Source organism: Acomys russatus, chromosome 5 (assembly GCF_903995435.1).
Source record: "Acomys russatus chromosome 5, mAcoRus1.1, whole genome shotgun sequence".
NCBI classification, from domain to species: Eukaryota; Metazoa; Chordata; class Mammalia; order Rodentia; family Muridae; genus Acomys; species Acomys russatus.
In genome coordinates, this window is record NC_067141.1 from 62,385,686 (window position 1) to 62,407,749 (window position 22,064).

Consider the following 22,064-nt stretch of genomic DNA (forward strand, 5'->3'; position numbering starts at 1 on the left):
CTTGGGCCTCGGTTCTTTGCTTTGTAAGAGGAATATAATGCTGCTCTTCACCCCCAGGGCTCCTTAGAGGATTAAATAACTTGATGTGTGCCAAGGGTTCCAACTAGGGCCTGGCATATAGTAGGAATTCCATAAACATTAGTGGTTATTAAGCCGTTAGGCAATAAAAAACAAAATATTGGCCATAATAGTCGGAACGGTTCGTCTCTGTGACAAGTTCCTGATATAAACACCTTAAAGGAGGATTTGTTTGGCTTCTGGTTTCATCCTGTCCCCGTGAGGAGCAGCTCACATCATGGCAGACATGAAGCAGCCAGAGAATAGCTGTGGATACAAGCTTTCTCCTTTTCCCCTTATATGACATCTGGGCTGAGGCATGTTGAGGTGCCACAGGCACCCAGAGTGGATCTTCCTTCCTTCAGTCAAGCCTTCCTGGAAATGCCTTCACAGAAACACCCAGAAGTATGCTTCAATAACCTCCTAGATCTCTCTCAGTCCAACCAAGCTGACAGGTAATTAAGGTGACCACCACATCTGCCTGTGGTGCTTTACAGTTTACAAAACCGTCTTACATACCCACCAGCTGCATGGCCAGTTCATGGGCCCTGGTGATTCTAGTTATATTATTGCAAACAAGCCACCCCCCGAACCAGAGAGAGAAAACAATCCCCATTTTATTATGCTAATGGCTTCTATGAACCAGGCCCTAAGAAAGGTACAATAGGATGACATTTCTCTACTTTACTAGGGAAGAAAAAAAAAAAAGCTGTGTCAACTGATACCGTAGCACCCATTCACAAAGTGGCTTCTTGAACCATGGTGGCCTCAGGGTAATCAATAGACTCATAGCGTTTCTACAGCAGGAGGTGTTGTCTTTTATCACCCAACCTCAGAAGTAACACCTCCTAAGTATTATTGGTTTGAGTAGTCACAAGCCCTCCCAACTTCAGGGGTGGGACATATTAGCCACACCCTCCCATGGAGGCAGTTCCAGGGAGCCAGCAGCCTTGTTTTTGAATCACCACACTTTACTAGTCCCTGATTCCATGTGAGAGACAAAAACTCAGTGGAGGCTCAAAAGTTTGTCCAAAGGCAGTAACTGGTGTGGCTAAAGCAGGGAGGCTGACTTCTATTGGCTTGCTCTTTCAATTAGGTTATTCAGCCTCCTTCAGCTAATGTATGCTCGTTAATGTGTGAAAGTTCAAAAAAAAAAATGTAACTGGGGACCGGTGTGGTAGCCCATGCCTTTAATCCCACCATTCGGGAGGCAGAGGCAGAGGCAGAGGCAAGCGGATCACTGTGAGTTCAAGGCTAGCCTGGTCCACAAAGCAAGTCTAGGACAGCCAAGGCTACACAGAGAAACCCTCTCTTGGGGGAAAAAAAAACTGGTTGTGGATATGTTAGATTGCTTCCCTAAAAAGAAATGGGGATATGAAAGGTTCTCAGAAGCAAGGAGAAGTGGGTGGGAGTGAGGGAGGATGGAGAGGGTTTGGTTAGCAGGTGGGGTAGGGTGGTAGATAGAAGACATTGCTTCTAATGGCTCAGACCACAGTAGAGCACCATACTTGGCAAGACGGCTCACGCATGTCTTGTATTTTCTACCCCAGGAACTGCCACTTCAGATATAGCCCCCTGTTACTTAAAGAATAGAACCACCCACTAAGACCACCTAGCTATCCCTGTTAAAGTACGGAATATGATTTTCAACAATTTCTTAGATAATTAATAAGACAGCCAAAGCTTAGACTGACTACTACTTAAGCATAGTGTAAATACTCCTTTTTTTTTTTTTTCAGAACAGCTAGTACCCACAGACCTGAGTCAAAGACATGATGAAGGTTGAGATGAAAAACATGCCAATTAAATTACCTTGATCTGACCATTATATATTATGTGAATGTTTTCAAGTGTCACATTGAACTCTATAGTGTGTGCCCAACCTATATGCAAACTAAAGTTATAAAGTATAATCAAGTGCCACATGGTAATGTTATGACCAACAATAAAATTGTCACCTAGTGAGGTCATCACCATCTTAGTTTACATAACTGCTGTCTTAGTTAGGGTTCCTATTGCTATGATGAAACATCATGACCGAGTTGGGGAGGAAAAGGCTTACTTGGCTTCTATATCATACTCCATTATGGGAAGCCAGGCAGGAACTCAAACAGGACAAGAATCTGGAGGCAGGAGCTGATGCAGAGGTCATGGAGGGGTGCTGCTTACTGGCTAGCTTCCCATGGCTTGCTCAACCTGCTTTCTTATAGAACCCCCAACCACCCGCCCAGGGACACCAACCCCCACAATGGACTGGGCCCTCCCCCCCAGCAATCTCTAATTTTAAAAAGTGCCCTGCAGCCTTGCCCAAAGTCCTATCATTCAAAGGCATTTTCTCAATTAAGGCTCCCTCCTCTCTGATGACTCTAACTTGTGTCAGGTTGACAGAAAACTAGCCGGCGCACATGTACTCTGTGATAGTCACACAGTGAAACTGCCTAATGGGTAGGGTCTGAGAACCCGCCCCTATCACTGAACAACACACACGATATTTCTTTTTTTATCAGGCTTCCATTGGCAAGAGCATGCACACAAATTCCCTATTTTCAGACAGCCCCGGGGTGAGTTCAGTCCTGATTTTGGTCAAACGGAAATGTTGTGTTGCTTTTTCACAAGCAGAAGTCTCTGGAAATGATCCAGATGCTTAACCGCAGCTTCGTTTGTTCTCCAGGGAAATCTCACCTGGCCATTGTCCAGAGAGTGAATAATGAGGGCGAAGGAGACCCTTTCTATGAGGTGATGGGCATCGTCACACTGGAGGACATCATAGAGGAGATCATCAAGTCAGAGATCCTAGATGAGACCGACCTCTACAGTAAGTGTGTGTCCTTGCCTATTCTCAGGGTCCCCTTGCTTTCCTGTGAGACTCCCAGGAAATGCAGCAGATGGATAAGTAACGTAAAAGGGAGTCAACGCAAGTTCCGTCCACTGGTGTGCGTCATTCACCTCCACCCAGTCCTAGCACGGCAAGATACCCTGGTCAAATCATCCTGAGTCATTGGGGACATGCTGGAGACGTGTTATCAGGAGGGAACTTTCGAGAACACAGTCAGAACTGGGAAAAGATAACCTGGCTGTCAAATGGAACCAGATGACGAAGGAAAATACAGTGTGCCCGAGAGGAGGCCGAGGGGGCTCTCTGCTCTTGTTCTTACATCTGTATTGTGCCCATGTTGGCTTTGTCTACCTAGGGGCAGGGCTCAGCTATTCTCACACCCAGCCACCAGTGATCAGTGAGCGCTGTCACGACCTTGCCCGTTGCCCAAGCCAAAACCTTAAATGCCCGTTGTTGGATACTGTTCTTGTCCCTCGTGCCTTTCAGCAGCCCTCCCAAGTTTCCCAGTCTCTTTCCAGCTCTCTGTATCAGGTCCCTGTGTGTCTCCTGTTTCTGCTGCTGCCTCTGCCTCTGGGCTCTTTCTTTCCCCCTCCACCGCACCCCCCCCCCACACACACACACCTCAGGAACAATATGGACTCCTCTTCGCAGAGAGTGACAGCTTTCGGCTCATCAGCCTTATCAACACTTTGCATGCCAGCAGTACAAGGGCTTGCTTTGTCTGTGGAGTTGGAATGTTATCTAAATCCATGGGAGTCTCTGGCCAGGGAATGTTTCCTCCTCAGAGTTTCATCTCCTAGGATAGCCATCCCCTTCCCTTCCCAGGGATAAGTCATTAGAGATGAGCAGCCCCGGGTGGCCAGAGCCATCTTCCAGACTCTGCTTCCTCACAGCAAACAGCTTTGATACCATATGGCAGTGATACCTTTGGGCCAAGAAGAGATCAAATCTAAAACGTGAGCCAGCCCTCACGGAAAACAAGCTGAGTGTCACAGCACCTCCTTTCAGGGACCTGATAGTGCTGTACTCAGCATTTTCAAACAAGGTGGAGCTCAGAAAGGGGTCGCTCCCATTTCAGGCCCCCTTCTCTACCCACTACCCTTGATCTAGAATTCCCAGGTATCTCTAAATGTAAATTGGTGAAGACTACACTAAAGTGTTAGTAGCTGGTGGAAGGCTAAGTGAGTAGTCTCTCCCTAGGGTATTGATTTAAACAGCCCTAATACTTCAAATGCCTGTGATTATAATCAAAGTAATAAGGGGAGAGATTATAGGACTGTCTCTACTAGGAAAATTTAAGGACATGATGACAGACACATAAACAAGAATGTCATATAAATCAGAAAGCCACTCGCTAGTGAGAGCAGAAAAAAAATGGGTCCTAAATCTCTACTTGATGCTCATTTTCTGGATGAGCCTCTTTCTAGAGGAGAGGGTCGGGGTTCCCGCATGGATCCCTAAGAGCCATGAAAGGTGGAAGAGCCTAAAATACTCTATCTTCTTATGTGACTGTGACTCCTTACACACTCTGGACACCCGGGTTGGAATCTTCCAACCTTCTCAAACAGAGCAAATGTAGTGTTGAAGCAGGAGCCAGGTTCCTTCAAAGGTCCAGAGTCGGAGGCAGGCCCACAGGAGCTGGGTAGCTGGGAGAAAAGGTCTGGAAGAAGCAAGCTCCAAAAGAAGAGCTGGGGGACAAGGAAGCTAGATTCTGGGGTCTGGTTTCCTGCTGTGGGGACACGTCCCTTTGGTTTCTAGTGTATCTGGTCCACTTGACCTTACAAGCCCCCTGCAGCCCTGTTGTTTTCTACTTGAGAAGAACAGAAGCACATCTCTTCCTCCTCCCCTTAGTGCAAGTGAGGAGGTTATCACTTTCAGTCTTTTTTTCAACACTCAGGGAAAGCAAAAGAAAAATAGTCAAAATAAACACTTCCTCTATTTGAAAAAAATATATGAATATGTATACACATATGATGTATATATGTACATAAACATGTAGCTATGCATGTATGGACATGTGTAGGCTTTTCTTTAAAAAAAAAAAAAAAAGCAAGAAAAAAGTAAATTAGAGCATGTCAGTCCCTCAGTGAATTAACACATGCCCACTGTGAAAGCTCTGAGGTTCCAGGCTCTACCTTGGTCCTCATCTGAAAAATCTGGAAATTATATGTGCATTCTTCCTCCTTTTCCTTTCTTTTCCCTTGTTTTTCCCATGATTCTTTCTCCAGAGGGTCTAGGGGGAAGAAAAATTATGAGTGGTAAGAAAGTGACACACCTTAGGTACCACTCACAGCATGGTTTCAGCTCAGAGGAAAGAGACTAGTGAGCCCAGCTCTATGGCCTGGAAGAAGACAGAGGGAGAAACAAACCCCTTAATGCCAAGAAAACCAGCAGCTCATGTGTGTATGACTCTGTAGAAACACTGTCATGTATAGTTGCCTATTGGAGTCTCACAATAACCGCATAGGTAGAAAAGCTATTAAATATAATAGTTCTCTTGTATGGATGAAAACAGTAAAAAACTATGATGTCTGTTGTTTTAAAAACAGAATCCTAAAAACAGTTAAATCTTACTAATAAAGACTCAGGAGCCAGATATTGGAGTAAAAGGCAGAGAAAGCACTCAGCTGACCTTCCTATTCAGCCAATGAAAAGCCTCTTCTCCACACAGACTTAAATGCCCTTCAACTCAATGTCCATCCTTCCTGTGTTTGCTTATGTTCACTCTGTAGACTAGTTGCTTACTCTGCCTCTTGACCTATGGATGACTTTACTTGGCTCTTGTTTATAGAAAGCTCTTGGATTAATGGTGTGTGCCAGAGCTAAGCCACACCACTACTTGTTTAGAGTAAACAGAAAGCTCCTGTGCTAAAGGTATGTGCTAGGGCCAAGCCACACCACAACAAGAAACAGGTTTTTCCAGTTCACAATCTCAGGGTTCACAATGTGATCAAATATCCTACAGCAGATGCACAGAAAGTTGGCACAGCTGTCAGGTAAGGGGCCCAGCCCTAGAACCCTGGTCTTGGAACCCCCCCCCCATCTTCCCCTTTTCATCTACCACCCAAGCACAACACTGAACCATCTGCTGCCTGCTGTCTCCTACTGGGAGAGAGTTGGTCATGCCTCCTATAGTTGGCTCTGCAGAACATGTGTGGTCCCAAAGAATCTATGTAAACATCCAAAGGCCAACAGTGATCCTGGGTGTCTTTTTCCCCGTGTGACCCTATAGCTGACAACCGGAAAAAGCAGAGGGTCCCACACCGGGAGAGGAGGCGGCATGACTTCTCTCTGTTCAAGCTTTCAGACTCCGAGATCAGAGTGAAGATCTCGCCACAGCTTCTACTTGCCACCCATCGCTTCATGGCCACAGGTAGGACCTGTCACACCCATCCCCACCTTAGCACTCTAGCATGGCACCAGGCACCACATATCTTAATGTCCTCCATCTCGATTCCTGTGTGCCATTGTTGGAGGAAGAAGGCTGCCCCAGGTGGGGTCACATGGTAGCTCTAGGCTCCCTGCTCTGCTGTGGAGAGCCATTTCCTCTGCTCTCTTCCTAGCTGAGGCCTGAGGCCAACCTCGTCCATCCTACTGGGGTTGGGGCGCCCCAGAGCTTCCTTCCTAGCAACAAGCCTGTGTTTTGGTCCTTTGCAGGAGTCATAGAAGCCTGTGAACCCTGAGTTCATAAATAGAGAGCTGGGGTGGGAATCCTGGTGCCTTTAGAAAGAACAGCAATTGAGTTCCTTCATTGTGAAGAGGATAGCGCTCGCCTTCAAACTCTCTGGCTTCAATCAGCCCTAATCAATATGCTGGCCTAGAATGATCAGCCCATGACTAAGTTCCATTTTCAGTTAACACAATATATATTTATTGAGGATATAATGATATAACAGCTAGCACTGTTGCCGGTACGAAAAGGTGAATAACTATAAAGCAGAGCCTCCTTACAGTAGAGTTTTCAACATGCAATCTTGTTGTGAATTTAATAATTCTTTTAGTCATGGATCAACTTCCCAAAGCAAAGCAGCTACACCTGCTTAGTATAATTCTGCAAGTATCAGTATATAACACCTATTAATAGTTAAGCATAAATGATGCTATTAATGACATATTAATGGCAACTTATTATTTAAATAATTGCCTGTCTCCAGTAACTTGGGATTTCATTTCATCCAGCAGGTGAATGCTACCCAATAAGCCAGACTCGATTCTCTGTGTGTGTCAGTCTACTGTAAAATTAAAGACCTTGTTGTGTCTATGACTTAGTTGTCCAGGTCCATCCAACTCTAAATAAAATCAAGGAGAAAAGTCGTAACAAAACTGACATTTCCCAGATGGCGACCTGTTTCTCCTGAGTTGTCAATGAAGCAACAGTCACCCCCAGAAGGCATAGGGAAGGCCCCAGAATGCACGCTGGGGATTAAAATCCCTCAATCCAAGGAATTTGCAGAACCCCCAGCCTACTTGAGGGTCTCGTACTAGCTGAAACCCGAGCTGCTGCACTCCCCTCCTGCCAGCTATTGCTGCTGGAATGGAGGAGGTGCTGAAGTGCCTGGTGTCCACCCCCAACCCCCTGCTGCTTTCCAGAAGTGGAACCCTTTAAGTCTCTGTACCTTTCGGAGAAGATCCTGCTCCGACTTCTGAAACATCCCAACGTGATCCAGGAGCTGAAGTTTGACGAGAGGAACAAGAAAGCCCCAGAACACTACCTCTACCAGCGCAGCCGCCCTGTGGACTATTTTGTGCTGCTTTTACAGGTGAGTGTGAAGGTCAGGGAACTTCTAAGGCCAGAGGAGGGCACGCGCAGGGTGAAAGAGAGTACCCTGGCTGTTCCTCTGTCAGTGAAGAGCACGGCCAATGGGAAAGCCATGTGCATGTAAGAGTGGTGTCCTGGGAGCTGTAGTTTCTTTGATGGTCTTTAATCTGAGCACTCAAGCATGTTTGGGGACAGTGACACGTATGTAAAGGCTTTCTGCTAATGAACTGAAAGGGTCCTGGTATCTCCGGGCGTCTGCTTGAGTATCCCCCGCCCCCACTGCCTCCTAAGAGGGAGATGATTCTTGTTAAGCCCTCTCTTCTCCTGACTCTTAGCATCTCTGGCTTCCACACTGGTCCTTGCTCTGCCTCCAGGAGCATGCGGAACACATTCGTTCTCTGTGCCACACTTCATGTTTTGTGGTTCCCTGAGACTCTGCAGAGGGACTGGGAAGGAAGGCTGAGACATCTAAAGGTTTCACCCTCCCAGGACTTACACAAAGACAGTTGCCTTCCCTGGGCACCTGGACAGGCTTGTCTTAAGCGTGCAGCACAGCCCAGCATGGCAGCACAGGCCTGTAATCCCAGCAAAGGCAGGAGGGTAGCCTTGAGTTTTAGGACAGTCTGATCTCTATACTAGGTTGGGGTCAGCCAGAGCTACTTGGCAAGACTGTCTCAAAAAATTTAAAGTAATTAATTAATCAGAAGTGTCAGGCATGGTTCCACGGGAGCACAGCTGTGTCCTGTCCCGGCCCCCACCATGAGCTCCGTCAAAGGCTCCATGTCTCTTCCCAGCAGAGTTTTATAGACCCTAAACACAGTGATGGCTTTAAGATCCTACTCAAGATCGCATTGAGCTAGAACTAGCCTCTGTCTGTGACAGTCCACTTCAGCCTGTCTGTGGCAGTCCACTTCAGCCTGTCCTTTTGGACACTGCGATTTGTCTCATATATATCACTCCAAGGAACCACAATAAAATGATTGTTCTCTGCCCCCCTCCACCCCCAGAAATGGGGTCATTTTCTTCAGTGTTAGAGGCAGATCCTGTTACATTGTTTATATAATGCAAGGACACGTGCAATCCTTCATCTTATGCTTAACAAAAGTTTTCCAATAAAAAGCTGAAGGGAATAAAACATGCTAGAAAGAAGGTAGACTTGAGAATTTGAAAGATTTGCCTTTTAAAATGCCATGTTTTCTATTTGCTAACAAACCCTAGCTAAGATAGTTAACCTCTGTGAGCCTGGATCAGTGCCTCTTTTACCTAGACATAAAAGTGTTATATGTGCCAGGCAGTGGTGTTTATTTTAAACATTTTATTATAGAAAATTAGGCAAAATGTAGGAAGAAGAAAAATGTAACTATGTATTACCTAGCCTCACCAACTGTCAACATTTTTGTCAAGAATTCATAATCCTCCCATTTGCAAATGTTAGTTTGAAAAACTCAAAGATGCCAGGCATGGAGACACAGGCCTTCAGCCCCAACCCTCAGGAGGCAGAGGTAGGCAGATCTCAGAGTTCAGGGCCAGCCTGATCTACAGAGCGAGTTCCACAACAGCCAGGGCTACACAGAGAAACCCTGCAGGGCTGACCGTGAGAATCCACAAGCTGTACATAACAGTATCAGCTGCATAGATGTAACTACACACACGTTAGCTATCACTGTCACACTGTCATTGACGAATACTAACTATCACTGTACAATGATGAATTCAGCAAGATTAGATTCTATCTCAGCCAGACTCAGAAATGGCCGCTTACAGGGCTCTGACATGTGTTCTGGAAAGGCCGTTACTGTGTGTCAGGAAAACCTGGTTAATCATGACCAGGCGCTACCTTAGGAGTGATGATAAGGCAGTGAATTCCCTGCAAAGGGCTTCCGAAGTGGGAGGTTCTGCTCCTACAGTGTAGACTGGGTGGAATTAACACCGTCCCGTGATGATATGGGTCCACTGCTCATGCACACTAAAGTCCTCAGGGTCTGAGAGAATGCAAGAGCCAGAAGTGCCCATCACAGCCCCACTACCCTCCTTACTCTCCTTCTCTCTCCAGGGGAAAGTGGAAGTGGAGGTTGGTAAGGAAGGCCTTCGTTTTGAGAATGGAGCCTTTACCTACTACGGCGTTCCAGCCATCATGACCACCGCTAGCTCAGGTATTCTAGCTCCCCAGCCAGGAGTTTATCGGGGAAGGGATGGGATCACCAGGAAAAATCTAGGCTCAAGTCATGATGACTCTTCTTCTGACTCCTGCTAAAGACCTTCAAAATAAGCTGCTTAGCTTCCTTGGCTCCGGCTTCCTTCTGTGCAAAATGGGCATAAGAGTAACTTTTCATTCAGATTTTGTTTAGCTTTAAAAATAAGCAAATGAAAAGAGTTGGACTGGGTGGTGGTGGCGCACGCCTTTAATCCCAGCACTTGGGAGGCAGAGGCAGGAGGATCTCTGTGAGTTTGAGGCTAGCCTGGTCTCCAAAGTGAGTCCAGGTCAGTCAAGGCTACACAGAGAAACCCTGTCTTGAAAAAGGAAAGAAAGAAAAAAAGAAAGAAAGAAGTTGGGAGGGGAAAAATACTCATGTAGCAAGCATTGGAGATGGAGAATGTATTTTTCAGTGTGAAAAGACAAGTCGTTTCACGTTTCACCCCTCTTCCGTACCCTCCTGTTTGATTGCCTAATTTCTGCAGGGTTAATTGGTGCTGGGGTGGAGTGGAAGTGGAGATTTCCCATGAGAAGTTATGTTTTCTGAATCACTTCTGAAACCCACTGCACCCTTCTGTCCTTAGATAATGACGCACGGAAGGTGGGAAGCCTGGCTGGATCCTCTGTCTTCCGTATGTATCTCGCAACCCCCCCCCCCCTCGCCCTCCCCTGTCACGGCCCTGCCTCAGCCCGCCTTGGGAACCTGGACAAGCTATTTGAACATGGGCTGGGTTAACACGAAAGCTGGCAGCTTCTTTGTAATGCTCTGCCAGGAACTGCCTCCCACCAGGTACCCACAGAGCATGGAGGCTTAAGTCCTGTGTGTCTGCAGTGTGTGCTGTGGCTTCTCTGTTGACGCACGAGTGATGAATGGCAGGAGAGGAGAGTCGAGTGTGTGCTAAGGCGGGGGCACCATGAGTTGCCACCTGCTGGGAAATGTTGGCAGTTGATCTGTGTGCCCTGGTGGCAGTGATAGCGCTGTGATTTTTGTCTGTGATGTTTGTCCTGGGGGGTGGGGGGAAGGGAGGTGACTGTGACATTCAGTGTTGTAAATCAAGGCCGGTGCAGTCTGTTGCTTAGCTGCTGCTCTTGCCTTGCATAGCCTCTCCTCCGTTGGTGACAAGGTGGCTGCCAGCTGGACATGCATGCTGCTTGGGGGTAAGGGCTGGCACAGGGCTGGTAGCTGGCTTGATCTGCCCTTCTGTGCTGTACCTTCTTGCTAGATTCTGTACAGAACTGGTGTGTTTGTGTGTAGATGGCATGGCTTTTCTTGTGACCTAAGTGTGATCCAGAGAGAATTTTCTCTAGATTTCCTGTAGATTCATTGGTTTAAATTTTGCACTGCAGTGGCCACTTCAGTGTCAAATGGGGCATTTCCTTTCATCATCAAAAGGATTTTACATAGTGCTTTATATTGGAATTTGTCAGAGGGCTTTGAAGCTCCATATGCTGAGAACAGCAAAGTCGATGTCACTTCAGAATGATTAAAAAATAAAATAAATAAAAGAGCAGAGTGTATAGAACAGTGGTCAAGCAGTTGTCTAGCATGGGCAAGGCCTGAGTTCAGATCCCAGCCCCACAAAAAATAGATAATGAGTTCATTCATTCAAATTTTAATAATAAAAGGTAAATAAATGATTTGTTCCAAATCACCCAGCCAGCTGATGACTTAACCTAGATGGACCCATGACTAGTTCACACAGCACAAAGAATACAGATTTTAGATCCATCGTGTTCCAGAATTCAATTGCTACATCAAAATGATAGAATAATTTACCATGTAATTTTACTTCCTAGCCCACCAGAGGGCTGAAATGAAATCCTAAGAATCTGTTCTACACACACAGGGATGTAGAATTTGAGTTGAAGGAGATCTGTTTTTTAAAAAGAAAGAAAAAATATGATATAATAGGGTATTTATGTCAGCCAATGACTGTCAAGCAAGCTTGAGAAAAGCATCATCAGTCCTCAGAGTAGCTAGCTGAGTAGGTGACAGGCAGTTTCCAGGACCAGGTAACAAGTAGCCCCTCACTTTCAGAAGGTGGTACCCACACAGCACACTGGAATCTGTTTTTAGGACTCTAAAATGCTACCTAGAAATCCTGGCTCCATTTTAGCTCTTTAAAACGAGCTTCTTAAGTCTTGCCATCCTCCTCTCTCTCCAATTCGTATAGCTATCTTTAAAAAGAGGGCCAGCGAGATGACAGAGTCTGAAACCTGAGTTTGGTCCCTGGAGCCCTCATTGGAAAAGAGGATAACTGGCCTTCACTCACATGCTTTGTCACACCCACCCATACACATACACAGAAATAAAGAAAGAAACAATTTCATGTAAGAAGACATTACCTGACTCTTCCAAGAGCATGTGCTTGCCTTCCAGGCCTCTGAATGCCTACCCAAGTGCTCTCCTATAGTCGAGCAGGCTACATGAGAGGACTGGGAAAACAGAGGGCTAGGGACAATGCTGAGCTTTAGCAGATTTGCTGGCTTAAGGTGGGCACCTCAGGGACAATGCTGCTTCTGTGCCCCCTCCAAGGGCACCGGCTGTGCTAGTCACTGGCATCTGTGATTCTCGCTGAGATAACTGCATCTCCTTTCGGATGACCTTTAGTGGAGTTCATCTTACTTTGTCTCTCAGGAGATTGGCTCCATAAACATGCAATTCCTGTGTTTATTTTTGCCAAGAAATGTGAAATTGTAAAGAACCGAGAACAGACCGTCTCACCATTTTGCCCTTTGTCTCTATCCTCCCTTCTGCTACTCACATATCCTTGTCCCACCCCCCACCCCCCACTCTTTAGTGCCTGTCTCTGTGTCTCGTACCTTCGCCTTCAGCAGAGGGGACTCTCTGGCAGGCTCCCCAGGTAAACATGCATGAATATCTCAGGGCTCTGTAGGTTGGTCGGGTTAGCAGGAGGCATTTGGTCCCCATCCCTGTCCTGCGTGAGAACTGGCCTCCACCCGCAGGCACGCTGAGAACTAAAGCACAGTGCATCCCACAGCTACCATTCATGTGCATCATGTCTGTGAGGGATTTTCCTGCCAGGATAGATCTGTGTCTACTCGTGGGAATAATGGTTAAGGTGAGAAATTGTGTGAGTTCTTCCGTATAATCTGACTGTGCCGAGTGGAGGAATTAAAAAGTACAGCAGGAGAAAATGGTGGAGCACTGTCCTACCTCCCTCCCACCTCTTTTTCTTCCACCTTTGCTTCTATGTAATTGGATACTAACCCATTTCCCTCCTCTTGGTAACCTACTGAGTGATAGTTGCATTTCCTATGGTTCTGGTCATACAAAGGCTACTGTATATAAAGATGCCCAAACAGCTTTTCATTAGGTTTAACTACGCAAGCTGATGAAATAAAAGTTGATGGTTTTCTTTTTAAATCAAGTAAAGCCTGCTAGAGTACTCAACAGCCCAATGGCTGAGTTGAGCACAGTAAATCTTAATAGTTAAATAGCTGCTTATCTTGTTCCTATCTTTAGAAGTTGCTCTCTTAATACCATGGAGTGAGGACCAAAGCAGGAATTTGTTAGATAAATCGTCCTGCAGTTAAAAAGTCCAGTTTCCTGTGGTTTGCTCATCTATGTTTCCCTAGCCACACCCACCATATCCTAAGTGATCCAAAACCCCATTGTGTCTGGTCAGTTGACCTTCTCCATTGGAAGACCGTGTCCCGAGAACCCAAACCTCATAGTCATAACTTCAAACATAGTTATTTTAACTTCTCTCCCAAATCACATTTTCCCATCAAAAACCATCTGGTTCCCATGTTTATCTGTTCAAGACAAGTTAACCACCTTCTCAAATTTCACCAAAGTTTTCTCTCTCTCCATGGATGGTAATTTTCCACTAAGAAATAAAGCTCCCCTTGCTTTGTGAGAGTTCATGCCTTCCCGATGGCTAGAACAGTCAGAGTGAGATGCCAATCTGGTACCCATACCAGCGACGTGGTCTAACCCCGCATGCCAGCAAAATTAGAAATGACCACATCATGGACCTTCAGATCTTGGAGAATGCCGAGTGCTCTGTGAGTGTGCTGCAGAAAGGGAGAGGGTGCATGTTTTTACAGGATTTCAAACCAGAAAAATCAAAGCAGACACATATTTTTCTTTTTAATTAACCCTCGACTAGCCAGACAACCCAGTTAGCTGCAATTTCCCAGTCTAAAAAGATAGTGGTAGTTCACGATATATGCTATGAAAAACTTCTGCAGCCCAATGCCAGAGAATAAACAAATAGACTCTCTCTACCTTCGTAGCCCTTCTCCCCGCCAGAGGCAGAGACTTCTCCCACCCTGGCTGATGTGTACCCCCAGAGAGTTCTTCCAACCTTCTTCCCACTCTCCAAGACTGTGGATATTCAACCCAAAAGGGAACCAGAAATAAACAAGTTGAGAACAAGGCCGTCCTTTTCCCGGTCTTGGCTTAGCTCTGCAAGGTGGACCAGTCATAGGTGCAGCAAGAGAAAGCAAGAAGCAGCCAGTAGCATCTCCTTCTGCTGCCTTCTCCATTCTTGTTGCTGGTCTCCACCTTTGGACAACTGGCAGCCTCCACGATACCTGGGCGGCATTCTCAGGACCCTGCACTACAGTATTAGCCCAGCCACTCCTGTTTCTGTCCCATTTTAGCAAAGAAGTCTCAGAAGCCTGGGAGTTTTCCAGCAAGAAACCATGGGTTCCTTCTGGCCCCAGTCTTTATTTTTGCTCCAGAAATATAAATGTATATACATATTAAGCCTTTACCTGTCTTATATAGGGAAAAAGATAAGCCCTAGAAATTAATGAGTTTAAAAAGGAATCAGGGTACAGGAAAGAAAGGTCAAGAATTAAGAGCACTTGCTGTTCTTGCAGAGAACCCAGGTTGAGTTCCCAGTATCCACATAGCAGCCCACAGTCCTCTGTAACTCCAGATGCTGGGGATCCAGTGCCCTCTTCTGGCCTCAGTGGGATACTTGGTATTCTACACTGTGCATATATATATGTATGTACACACACACACACACACACACACACACACACACACACACACACACACACACACGCAGGGAAAATACACACATAAAAGTAAATTTTAAAAATTAAGAAGAATGTTCTATCTTACCCAACACACACACACAATACACACACACACACACACACACACACACACACACACACACACACACAGCCTCTTTGGGAGATGAGCAGGAATTGTTATAGGGAGACAGACTCACAGAAATTAATCCATTTGCTCAGTCTTGTTTGTGTACGTAGGAAGAGAGACGAGGAATCCAGGTCCCTAGATCCTGCTTTCTCTTGCCTGAGACAGTCACTGCATCTCTACATGCAGACATTTTGCGCCCCCTAGAGGGCATCCTTGTATTTGCATTAGCCGTGCTAATGAATATGGTGCTCACACTGGACTGAGTCCAAGAGTCCTTGTACCAAATATTTCAAAAATACTGAACATGTGATTGCAAACCATCTTCCACAGGGCATTTCTTTGAGTCTGAAGTAAGGAGAGCTTAGTGGTCCATGGATCACCTCCAGAGAGCAGTGCAGCTAGCTAACTTTACAGGTGCTTTTGTTTAAAGTTGAAACTTCTCATTGGCCCTTCTTCAGTTAACATTCCCTCTCACCAAGTTCATTCCTCCATTCTTCTCCTGATGGAGATAATATTGACTTTCCCATGGCAAGCCTCCCAAATCTTCTAAAGCGCAGAGAAAGAGACATCACAATTGAGACCAAAGATGATGGCATCTTCTCCCAGAATATACAAGGAGTCCCTAAAAATAATCTTACAGCTTTGTACAATGTGGCAAGTGGAAATATTCCTTGGGGTTGGCTCTTGTGTAGTAAACATTTGGGAACCATTAAAACTCCTTGAAACGTGAGCAAGTTCATCTGGGATCGTAACTTGGGCTGACTTGCCGAGTTCACGTGGGGCTTGATGGAGAGAGGGCTGGCTCTTGGCATTTGGTTGTCTGATGTTAGAAAAACTACCAAGAATGATGAATTTTAATAATCTTAATTTGTACTCTTATAAACCTATGTAATTAAACCCTACCCCCATCCAATTTTGGGGAACACAGATGGCCTGTGGTAGGAACCATGACCAAAGGAAGCCATTGCCCCCTCAATCCCTCTCTGATGATGCAAAAGATGCAGGGCAGGCACAGAGCCCTTCTGTTCCCCAACTCTTCGTGCTGCAAAGGGAAGTCAGGCATTACACTTGTGAGTTCTGAGTTTTGGTCTCTGAATAGGATTGTGAAGGATCCCTGGGTAAAAAAAAAAAAAAGTGTGAAGCAAGGGCCCCAGAGCTATGTCGCAATCTTCAAGGCTCCTGTATGTTAGTACAGACTGAAGGAGATCCTATCCATCGGTTACTGTGTAAAACCTTCTCCCATGCCTCCCTCCACCTCGCACTCACTCCAAATTTTACTTCAATATGTTCTCCACTAAACCTCAGTCACTCCAAGCTGGAAGCCAGGACAGACACTCTTGCAGGATGACCACACACCGGCTGCAGAACGGAGGTCAGCCACAGTCCTCCAGAGCACTTAGTGATGCTGAGAGGACAACATTGCTCCCTTCCACCGCGTCACCCTAGAGCCACCTACAAAGTATGGGATGAGACCAAAAGCAGGCCAGAGGCACGCTGGCCACTTGGCCCAGCCCCTGTTGGTATCCCTATGGTCAGCAGTATTGTGTACTTCTGTTTGATCTGCCACACGCAGACCTCCTCGCACCCCACTTAGGAAGTTCCACGTTGCTCCATCCCCCAAGCTGTGCCTCTGTGCTCTTCGGAAATGCCAGGGGGAATTAGACAACTTGAACTAGTTTGCCATGCTGCTGGGACACTCGTCTGTTACTGATTTCTTCTCCTTTTTTATTAAAAGCATTTCCATTTCCATTTCCTTTGCTCTGAAGCCTCAGAGTGTATGTGCCCAATTACCAAAATGCCGAGTCATCAGCATCCTACCTATGGAGGGGTGGCAAGCTCTGGGACACTAACACAGCCATCTTGCACACAACATTCAGATGAGCTGGGAGTCTCTGTCACGAAATGAGGGGTTTTTTTTCTTCTCTTTCTTAAAAATTCCTTTTACAAGAACATTGTGTCTTTTGGTGTTGAAAAGTCTTTGGGATTTTATAAATAAATATCCAATGGTGTATTTACTTTAAAAAAAAAATTTTTAACCATGTTTCCTTTTACAACACAACAGTGACATACATAACTGTGTTTGACATGTGGGTCCCTGAGTGAAAGCAGGGTGACCTTATTCCATATGCTCATGTATGGTGAGAGCTTTTGGGGGCCTAGGATGGATAGTTGCCTCTGTTCCCTCCAAGGAATGGAAGTGATTCAGACAGATGCTTCTGCACATGGAAAAAGCCCAATAGATAAGAGAGGGCCTGTTTCCCTGTCATCCTTTCCAAATATTATATAGAAACATGACCTAAGATAAAGAGACGAGGCAGAAGCTGTGAGCCGTGAAACCTGTTTGGTCAGGAAAAGTGGAAAGTACAACTGAAGCCACGGGCGGAGCTCACATCTTCTCTCCTGAGTTATGCCCAAACTGAGTGGAAGCCAAGACCCACTGAGTCAAGGTTCAGTCTCCCAGACCCTGACCACATGCCGTTGAAGCTGCCTTTCTGCAAAACTACCTCCTACTCCCATAACTACCCCAGAGAACAGAGCTCTGGCTTTCTCAGTCAACTTCTACCCCAAATAGATACTTATAGATTTAGCCAAGACAGATGACCAGGAAAAGTGGGGTCTCTACCCTCACTGAATTTAGGTTAAGCAGACCTAATGAATGTTTAACTAATTCTTGTAAAAAGTACTCTTTGAAGGACTCGAGATGGACAGTAACAGTGAACATGAGGGAGCTTCTTAGGGTACCCAGATGAGGTCTTCAGAGAAGACAGAATCTCCAGAGACAGAGAGGCATTAAGAAGCTTTGGCAGGCAGGGCTGAGAACCAAGAGACTGGCATCTTCTTAAAGACAGGCACTTACAAGACTGAAGATGCCAAGGACGCCAGAAGCCAAGAGAAAAGAGGGGGGCCCAGAAGGAAATCAGTCAGGAAAGTGGGGGTCAGCAAGGAATCTGAGCTTCCTCAGATACAATCAGAAATTAATTTATGGAAACAGGTCTCAGTGGTCTCCTTTTATGCATACTTTCACTTTTTGTGATTTCAATTGCCCACAATAATCAAGATCCATAAGTATTAAATTGCAATTTTAGGACATGGGGAATTCCTGATGTATAAACAACTTTTCTTATAATGCATATTATAATTCTATTTCATTACTTAATACATAGTGATAAATGACCTCTTACTGTAAGTTGTAAGTTAAACTTCATCATACACGTGTTGGGCGAACACAGCGTATAAATTGCATTTGTACCACTGGAGTGTCAGGCATCTGCTGGAATGCACCCCACAGTTGAGAGGCTGCTGTGTGAGATTAGAAGTAAGGAGACCAGACTGCGACCCAAGCAAAGGTGATGGTAACTGTCCTTGATTTATGAGAAAAGGAAAACAGAGAGCCCTTTGGGTTAGAGCCAATGGCAGGTCTTGATGTGGTCCCAAGGGAGCAGGGGACTCACCGCTGATCCCAGGCTCCTGGGGGTAAATAGCTGGAAAGAAGTAAATGGCATTTGCAGAGATGTGTAAGATGAAGTGGGATCCTCGGTTCTATAATCACATGAAAGCGATGGATGGTTCTTGTGGTTCTAGAGAGAGCGTGATTCGACCTATGTTTACTTTAATATTTCTGCTGTGCTAGAACAGCTTGGCAAACAGCCAGGCCGTGAGACTCTCTGGCTCACTCTAGTGGGTGGTAATCAGACATCTCGATTGACATGAGCACCATCTCAAAGGGCAAAATTAAGTCCCTAAGTTTCTACCCTGATAGAACTTTGAAGATTTTTGAGTCTTCAGTTGAGGTCTCTGAAGTAGAGCTAAGCGAGAAGCCAGCACCTCCTTAGCCTCTTGGGAAGATGTGCAGAGTGGCTTCAGTTGGAAAACAGGGGTGACAAAGGTTTTTGCATTCTCTCATTAGGCTTGTCCCATGGTCAAGACAATGCTTAGGGTCACTGTCTGCCTTCCTGGTCCCTATTGGTCCTAAGGAAGCTAGATCACTGTCCATTTCAAAACCAAATGGCACAATCTTCACTGAATTTAAAGAAGCTATGGAGATGTTTATGTCTTTGGCAGAAAGTCTGTGGATTATTTCAGGCCGCATTTATGCCGGAATGAGCCTTTCTGTGACTCACACTTTCAAGGACCACGGTGGCTTTCCTCAGTGCCGCCCTCTAGATGAGGCAAGACATTCAAATCACAGCCAGGGGGCCATACCTGCCCCGAGCCCACATCTCAGACACACAGAGTCCTAGAGTCCCACAACCAAACATCTGAGAGGTACTAGGTGTGAAGCACCAGGACCAGAGCCTGGCTCACCCCACTCAACGCTGTTTCTGCCACAAAGCTCAAGGAGTTGAGCCTTGTCTCGTAGATTGGTATAAACAGCTATGAAAGACAAGGATAAAACTTTAATGGCATACGAGCATGCTGCACAACTTGCAACTATCTACTCTTATGGCTCACGGGCTTCCATTTACATTCCCGACCCAAGGCCTGCCAATGCTGAGACAGGTCAAGTTAGCCCCACTAAAATACGGCTGTGGTGAAGTGGCAGGTGCTTTTGGAAGACAAACCTAAGGCCTTGGTCTTCCTAAAAGGGTGTGTTGTAGCATTATATGCAGTGCCTTGTCCCAGCGGAGGGGACTCTACTGTGCACTGTGTACACAGCACTAACCTTGAATATTTGGGGGTCCTCCTGCACCTAACTTAAAGATGATAGCCAACAGCCTCCTATCTCTGCCCACCATCTAGGGAAAACAAGCACTCTGGTTTCCTCCTGGGTTCAGGAGATGCTTCACAGGGGACAACACCAACAAGCCACTCCCTTCTTGGGCTCTAGTGGGGTGTGGCCTCCTGTCCTTGCAGTACCACCACTGCCTGGTAGTGCCACGGGACCTCTGTAAACAGCGCCTTTCTCTCTCTTCCTCCTTCCTCTCATCCTTCCTGTGTCTTCCCACCTGCCATTCCTTGTCTCTCCTCTCGTTCCCCTCCCTCTTCCTCACTCACCATCTGCAGTAAACCGGTCCCCTTCTCGCTGCAGCGGGTTGAATCGCTCGGAGTCTCCAAACCGAGAGCGCAGTGACTTTGGCGGGAGCAACACGCAGCTGTACAGCAGCAGCAACAACCTCTATACACCCGACTACTCGGTTCACATCCTCAGCGATGTGCAGTTTGTGAAGGTAAGTCCTCCAGGAGGGCAGCTAGTGGGGGAGGGGGGGGGTTGAGGGGGATGTGGAGAGGGGGTGAGGGTGGGGAGACCGTTCTCCTTCGGCATAATACACATCCCTTCCCCTGTCCCATATCGTGCCGGTGAGGGTCCCGCACTGGCTGCACAAAGCCCCGCCTCTGGTACACCTGACTGTAAGAACTTGTTATTGTTGTCGCTGTTAATCATTTGTCACAGTCAAGACTCCTGACTCCTTCATTTCACGTGGAGAAACTAAGGCACACATTAAAGGGAGATGAGCTGGCCTGAGATATGTTTCTGGCACAACTGGCTCTTTCGGACCCCTGCCATTGGCACCAGAGTGATTTTATCCATTTCTTCCAAGGTCAGTTGGCAAGGAATAAAAAAGCCAAGCATATAGAAAAGCCATGGTGATCTTCTACGATAGTATATTGACTTATATGATAGTATTTCTAAGCCATAATAGTAAAGTGGGTCACCGAAGAGCCACTCTGAGAGTGCACTGTGCAGAGGCAGCCACACTCAGTGGCCAGTGCTTCGGAAGAAAAGCTGGACTCATTCTTTCCTTAAGGTTGCAGTGCACACAAGTCTTTTAAGTTTTCTCCCTTTCTCTTACTTTACCGGGGTTTATTATATTTTATTTCCTGACATCCAGCAAACAATTATAAACTTGGCTCTGAGACCTTAGCCAGAGCCCCATTTTCCACAGTCCAATGGACCATCCAGCAAGTAGACGTGGTAACTGGACCAGCCACTGAAATCACACCGCCCCCCCGCCCCCTTCATCTCCTTCTGCCCAGAACACTGATAACTCTGGGGTGTGCTGGCTGGTTTTATGTGCCAGGCCTCTGCAGAGACTTTTTGTGATGCCCGTTACCAGCAAAAGGGGCAGAACTTGCCAGGTGGGGCAGGACAAGGATTGCTGGTGGAGGGGAGGCACTTTGCAAGGGGCTTTACTGAGTCCTTGTCCGAATCGCATGTTCATCTCACCCCCCTCTGAGGCGATGCTAGTGTCTTTCCCACGGTGCAAACTGGAAGTTGAGGCTTGAGCGCAAGCTCATCTGGCTAGAAAATGAGCTTCAAAGCTGACACTAGTCTGCTTCTGAAGCCCAAGCCCTGGGATCACTGAACTTCAGGGAGAGCTGCGGAAAGTTAGCCCAGGGAGAAGCAACCGTGGACTAGCTGAGCACAGGTATGACTGGGCATCTAACAAGCCCATGTCTCACAACCCCGGCAAAGCCAAGTGTGATGACAGAGCCATGGCATAAACAGGTTAGGCAGAGCTGGCTACTCTTGAAGTGGCCATCTGAGTGGGCTGAGGAAAGGACGCTTGCTGAGAACTGACAACTGAGGGAGGGAGAAAGCTCAGAATAGAAACCACGGCGGCAGTGGGGGTGTCTGGGCACTGGCCTGTGAAGAGCAGAGGCGGGCACTGGTGTGAGATGGGAACAGAGCATCAAAAACAGAACCCCTGGGCCCTCTGGGGAGGCATATGGAATTTGGGTTCTATTTTTAGTGCATTGCCCCAGCAATGGGGAAAAAATGTTAAGTAGGACTAGAAGTTTTTTGAAGCCACAGGCTTGAAGAGAGTTTGACTAACACTCTAATTGGCCACTCTTCTCAATTTTAAAATGTTGGGGGGGAGGGGCGCAGTGCTAATTTTGTTTTTTCTTGGGTCTTCCTTTTCACCTAAGTCAGTTCAGGCTAATGTCACAGATTACCATAGAATATGCACAGTTTACACTGCTATAGCCTGAGAGGTCCAAGGACAGGGGCCAGTAGATCCAGTGTGTGTTGAGGGCCCACTTCCTCATGGCCCTCAGGTCCTCTGACATTAGATAGCAAAGAAAAAAGCAACCCCCATGGAAGAGAAGCCATAGCATCCTGGTTCCCAAA

At 46.5% G+C, this 22,064-nt stretch overlaps 1 protein-coding gene across 2 annotated transcripts in view; it reads left to right on the forward strand.

Annotated features, from left to right (window-relative positions):
• Cnnm1 (cyclin and CBS domain divalent metal cation transport mediator 1) overlaps positions 1 to 22,064 on the forward strand; it is a 52,517-nt gene that overhangs the window by 21,905 nt on the left and 8,548 nt on the right. Inside the window, exons 2-8 of one of the 2 annotated variants that reach the window (XM_051146601.1) lie at positions 2,729 to 2,872; positions 6,126 to 6,266; positions 7,484 to 7,653; positions 9,706 to 9,805; positions 10,431 to 10,478; positions 12,648 to 12,710; positions 19,997 to 20,160. In XM_051146601.1, the coding sequence (XP_051002558.1) occupies positions 2,729 to 2,872; positions 6,126 to 6,266; positions 7,484 to 7,653; positions 9,706 to 9,805; positions 10,431 to 10,478; positions 12,648 to 12,710; positions 19,997 to 20,160 (830 nt within the window). The remainder of the gene's footprint in view (positions 1 to 2,728; positions 2,873 to 6,125; positions 6,267 to 7,483; positions 7,654 to 9,705; positions 9,806 to 10,430; positions 10,479 to 12,647; positions 12,711 to 19,996; positions 20,161 to 22,064) is intronic. The other variant, XM_051146603.1, reaches the window with a different exon arrangement.